The following is a 6,000-nucleotide window of genomic DNA, read 5'->3' as shown; positions in this document are numbered from 1 at the left end:
TTCCAACATGTCGAAATACATGAGATATAATTAAAACATTACCCCACAAGAAAAAAACATGTGCCCGTCGAAATGGGTTTCTTGAAACCGCCAGAATTTGGCTATTGCACCATTTTCTCTTTTTTTTTTGTTTCAGCCACATCAACTGGATTCACAGTTCGCAATTTCAATCAGCATTTTAAAACGTAACCCCATAGCAGCTACTCGCCAGAAAACCAGCCTTAACATTATCCCTCCACCCCCAAATGAGATTTCTGGAAACGCTTAAGTGATTTTTTTTTGTGTCTCAAATTTACAGCAAAATCGTGAGAAACATGTGACCCATCAGGCTTTTGTCAGTGCTTGTTTTTGTCAATGTATGTTTGAATGGTGACGTGATGCTTAAATACAAAATTTAATTAAAAAAAATATTTTATACTGGTGTCCTTTCTGAAACACTTACTGTATTGTGGCATCACTACCCAAACTGTTGTCCTTTCCCCAAGAGAATTCTTTCCTTCTCTCCAACCCGATATAAATGTAACATATCCTAATTTTAGCGATCTTGGAACAGTTGACCAAGTGTAGGTTGGACGCAAAGCCAGTTTTGTTTTAATTTAGTGCAATGACTAAACGAAATGGCATATTCCAAGAGAGATCACGTTTTTTTTTTGTTTAAAAGATGGCATAGGACCGTGAGTGCTTGTTATTCCACTATTTTTAAGCCACAAAGTAGTCTACATCTCTGGTGTTCCAGCAGCTCTCTCTCTCCTTCTCCCTGCTGGGGCAGAGGACGGGCTGCCACAAAATGGCGGACTCTCCAGAACTTTCCATCGCCTTAAAATGGCGCCCGAATGGAACAAGGAGAGGGGGGGTGGGGGGGGAGGGACAAAGGGCTGAGCATGGACGCCACCAACACGCCGCAGTTTTCTGACAAAGCTATTGGTATCGAGCTTTTGCTTTTTTTTTTCTCGAAGGTTGTATTTCCTCATTTCGGTGATCCAAACAAAAAAATCTTCCCATAATCGTTCAAAGCGTCCAGAATTATAGTGTGAGTCGAAGGAGGCGCTTATACACACGGGTTTTAAAAAATATATAAAACGTCTATTCTTTTAAAGGATGAAATAAATAGAGGTATCCCTGGAATTGCGCTCTCAAAAGAGTTCCTCTCTATTCGCCGTGCTCCTGCACCGACGGCTGCAGCCCTTCCAGAACTTTCCTCCCAGTCACTGTGGCGAGTTGGACCAGCGCGACTCGGCACACTCCCAGCCTCTGCGCACGCGCACTTCTCACTCGCGTCGAGCACTGGGGGGGAGGGGAGGAGGCTGCACATTCCGCGCACGCGCATTTCTCACTCGCGTCGAGCGCTGGGGGGGGAGGGGAGGAGGCTGCACATTCCGCGCACGCGCACTTCTCACTCGCGCCAAGCGCTGGGGGGGAGGGGAGGAGGCTGCACATTCCGCGCACGCGTACTTCTCACTCGCGTCGAGGGCTCGGTCGGTGGGTGGGTGGGGGGGGGGAGGGGCTGTTTATTTTCCGCGCACGCGTATTTACTACTCTGGGGGGGGGGGGGAGGGAAGAAGGGCTGCACGTACCGCGCATGCGGCCGCGGCCGGCCTGCCCCAGGCGGCACATTCCGCGCACGCGCAGTCGCCCGTGCTGACGGGGGGGAGGGGGCGGGGTGGGAGCGGGAGACCGGCGGGGGCGGTGCGTCGCAGACGCAGGCGCAGTGGCGGTACATTCCCCCCCCCTGTCGGCTGGGAAGCTGACGGTGGATTTTCCGCGCGTGCGCGCTGCGGCGCGGAGCCGAAAGCGAACCCGGGGCATCGTGGCGCTTGCGCGCCCGCCCGCCCGCCGTGGAGGATTCGGCGCGTGCGCGGTGGGGCGAAGCCTCGGGTCTCGGGACGGACTGTTAGCGTCTCGAGGAAAAAAAAACCGCGTCAGGTCGGGCGGCCGAACGAAGGAAGGAAGGAAGGAAGGCGGGCGAAAACGACAGAGAGAGAGAGAGTGTGTGCGTTAACCTCATGGTGGGATTTTACCTCACGGATTAACCCCCGGCCTCGGGGGCCGACAGACGCCAACAACCACCACCCCCCTCCGCCGATCCCAGACATTCACACAGTCCTATGACTCGCTAAGGATGGTACGAGAAACCAGGCACCTCTGGGTGGGGAATTTGCCGGAAAATGTCCGCGAAGACAAGATTATCGAACATTTTAAACGGTAAGAAATGAAGTCAAAAGACTCTTCGGTGTGTGGGAAGGAGCCCGGCCTCCAGCTTGCTTGGGATGAACTGGAACCGGAGAAAGTGGCCGGTTGTCTTTCTGCAGCTGTGTGAGTGAGATCGGGACACACACACACACGCTGCTGGTTAAGTTCACATCCTTCACTCCGCTAGTAAAAGGGGTCACAGGCGGCCCTACGGTATTCCTATTGTTGTGTAGCAATGCCACAATCTCGGGCAAACTGCTCACTCACTGGTGTCAGTCACCCCAACAGCTTTTGAGCCTCTCCATTCCACAGGGAAGAAAGATCGTCCACTCGAAATGGGACACAAACACGTTTTCTCTCTTTTGTTTTGTTATTCTAGCCCGTGACTTAGCTAAATGGCGATTGCGTGATTTTCAAAGCATCGCGTTTGCAAATGAAGTCAAGTTGGTGTTGGATGTGTGAATAGTTTGGGGAAGCTCCAGCCCCATGAGAGGGGAGGGATGTGAAGGTCTGACTATGTTTTAGACACATGGGAGCTGTAATGGAGGCCAGGGCTGTCTGTGGGAAACGGGACTGGGGGAAGGGTGTCCAACACAACACAACACATTTGCTGATAGCAAAGGTCCTAACTGGCGCTTATCTGCGATCAGAAACTGTTTGACCCTGCATAGTAGAAAATAAACTTACAGGCTCACGATACACTTCTGTGAGCAGGAAATATGTGCAACATGTCATTGTAATTGCTTTTAATTTTAAAAATAACGATTTGATGTGAAGATTTAGGTACCTTGCTTTAAATAGCTTCTAGAAAAGAGGCAGCGATCGAGTTGCAATTAGTTAAAGGTTCGAAATTGTTCGCCCTATAGTGAAGAATTGGAATTTGGAAACTACCTAATGTATTGTACAAAGCATGGTTACGTTGTGGAAGCTGGTTGCAAGTGGGCATAATGTTTGTGTCTAACTTCAATTGTTATGTGTTCAACGGTGTTGTTGATGTGAAAGGAAATGATAAAATTGGGATACTGAGCGTAGCGTGAGTAAAATGGCGGATCCCATTCTCGGCATCAAACCTCACGTTTGTCATTTGAAACATGTACTTTGTCGGAGGATGTGTAGTAAAATCTAATCTCCCACATTGTGTATGATTCTGTGATTTCAAAATATGTAATAAAGTGTTTTGGGAAACATTATGCGTTAAAGATGCAGTATCTGCGTCTTTGATCTGAATTACATTAATTTTAATACAAAGGCATGTCCGATCTATTGGAAGATTTATCACAACTATTGAAGTACAGAAGCTATGTCAATTGAGGTTATTATTTTTAAAAAAATGCGAAAAGGCCCGTCAGTTAATTTTAGGGAAATATCTCTATGAATTCCAAGGTGCATTAGTGATTTAACTCTGACTTCTTTGTTTTAATAAATGAACCTGTTAATTAACCTTCCAGGTTTGTAACAATCCATGGAAGATCTCCCGCAACCTAGTTGACTTGATTTGCACCGTTTCGACCTCGTGTTTAAAATGCTGCACCTGTCTTGAAAATCATTACCTTTATTGACGATTTATGTTGTCAAAAATAAAAGAAAAACCAAGGGTTTGGGCCAAAATGCAGACGGCATTGTTCTAACACCTCTAGGTTTCGCTTCTTGTCAGGCGTAGATATTGAGTAGGAATCAGTACTTGAAAGTGATGTGTACGATGGAAAACAAATGTTAGCAAGGGGATCCATTATGTTTTGGCAGCGTTCCGTGTTTTGATAAAGGATTTTGGTAAGAAACTTCTATATTTTGGGTTGATGGTGAAGTTGCCCAGTTACAGTTGCTTGGTGATTTATTCAAAGGCTATTAGATTGTCAGTCTTAAATTAGATCTAGTTACTGGTTTACATCTAACAGTATAGTTTGTGGAAAATCTTATATTAAGTACATAGATCATTGTACATCACAGTGAAGACAAACTTCATTTTTAGTTCCCATTTATAACCATTCAAATCCAACCAAATATTACAATCATTTGTTTGATTTTTTTTTAGGGACATGAACATATTTTGGTGCCTTTTTCCAGTCCAAAACCCCCCTAAAATTAAAAACATTTTGAATATGCATTTAATTGGCATAATGGTTACAAGCACTGAAATCGGTTACGGTTTGCAGAATCTGCTGTCTATATTTATATTTAATTATAGAAGAGCCTTGTATTTCTGGTATAACAGTCTGAAATGCAAATAAGCTAGTTCCCACCCCTCCCCCACCGGAGAACGCGAGAAACGCGTAAGGGGGAGGGTGCAAAAGGTTTCAGATAGAAACGAGCTGGAACAGGGGAAACATACAAAAAAACCTGTGGATTGTGAAACAAAGCTTTTGCTAATTCACGCTGTTTCGATATTTGGTGCATTTAATATTTATATTTCATAACAGCAGGGAGAATTATTAGGAAATCATTAGCTTAAAGTGAATCTATGTTAGATCGGTGCGTTTTTCTTCCCTCGTACACCCCAGAGTATAATTAGAATATAGTAAAAAGTGTAAGTAAAGCGGGCGATGTCAGCAAGGATGGTCTGGATGCTTTCTCCAGCGAAAAGAAGATCTGGCATTAACATTTCAAATCGTTTAAATGTTCTTGGACACAGCAGTGTTGTCATATTTTTGGGTGTGTAAACAGTGTGGACTATGATGAGGGCGTGGTCTCCTTGTGATCTGCTTTATTTTGCCAAAATAAGCCAACGTAGTTAACTAAGACTCAATTGTAGTAGCCGTCTAATTGGAACAACTAAAAGCTCACGCCCCTCCCCTGACATCAGTCTGAAGAAGGGTGTCGACCCGAAACGTCACCCATTCCTTCTCTCCGGAGATGCTACTTGACCCACTGAGTTACTCCAGCATTTTGTGTCTAATTGGAACAATTATTGTTTAGGCCTCAGGATATTTAACATTTTTTGAGAAATGTTACCAATCGGTTGTAATACACTGTCCCATTTGAATTCTGGCTAGTTTGTATCCACGATTTAAAAACAAAAGCATTTTCTTGTCATAAATAAATGACAGACTATAGTCCATTTAAATAATACTGAATTATTTTGCCAATAAGCTATAGAATGAATTTTGGTTCTAATCAAATGTGGGCCAATAACTTAAACTTAGTCTTCCAGACCATTCCCCTTATAGGGTCAGTTGTTTTCACTGACATGGGAAATATCAGATTTATCCTGAAATCTGTAAAACTTGTCATGTATAAATTTAATGTTGCATTCAGTATTGATCTGTGCTGCTTCCTGAGTTCACTTCAGAAGATTAATGTAAATTATGTCATATGTCAAGCTCTTGACATTGCTGCAGAATCATCCCATGCTCCACCCTATTTCCAAGACACATATCTACTGTTTGCCAAAAACTGGCATATTTTCTGAGATCCACTAAAAAGTTGTGAGGTTACAGATTCATGTACAGTTTCTGGAAGTGTCATAATATAACAAGATCTTTCTATTTTAATTTCATTTAAGTAACAATGTTCAGGCTGATGTTGGAGTTAAATTCAAATTGGACATTTTCCATTCATAGTAGTTGTAGTACTGATCCATTGTATATTTTCTTGTAATACAATTAAGTAAATTACACACAGGATGGTGGAATGACAGATTTGGCTTTGACATTGCGTGGCTAGCAGTTAAAAGATGAATAATGAATCCTAACTTTTTGTCCAAAATTTCTGGCTCCCAACTATCCGTTGAGGTTTCATAGCACAATATTCAACAAAAGCGGCAGCTGCTCCCTGGCTGCTGGGTCTGTGTGAGAGCTTTTGGTTTCATATGCA

The 6,000-nt window shown here is 43.9% G+C and overlaps 1 protein-coding gene across 3 annotated transcripts in view; it reads left to right on the top strand.

Moving 5' to 3' along the window:
• The first annotated feature begins 1,769 nt into the window (after positions 1–1,769).
• spen (spen family transcriptional repressor) overlaps positions 1,770–6,000 on the top strand; it is a 71,071-nt gene continuing 66,840 nt past the window's right edge. For all 3 annotated transcript variants that reach the window (XM_055659128.1, XM_055659127.1, XM_055659126.1), the window contains exon 1: positions 1,770–2,202. In XM_055659128.1, the coding sequence (XP_055515103.1) occupies positions 2,120–2,202 (83 nt within the window). In that variant the 5' untranslated portion in view covers positions 1,770–2,119. The remainder of the gene's footprint in view (positions 2,203–6,000) is intronic.

The sequence above is a fragment of the Leucoraja erinacea genome, chromosome 30 (assembly GCF_028641065.1).
Source record: "Leucoraja erinacea ecotype New England chromosome 30, Leri_hhj_1, whole genome shotgun sequence".
Taxonomy (NCBI): domain Eukaryota; kingdom Metazoa; phylum Chordata; class Chondrichthyes; order Rajiformes; family Rajidae; genus Leucoraja; species Leucoraja erinaceus.
Note: the sequence above shows the minus strand (reverse complement) of the source record. Positions and strands in the feature narration are given on the sequence as shown.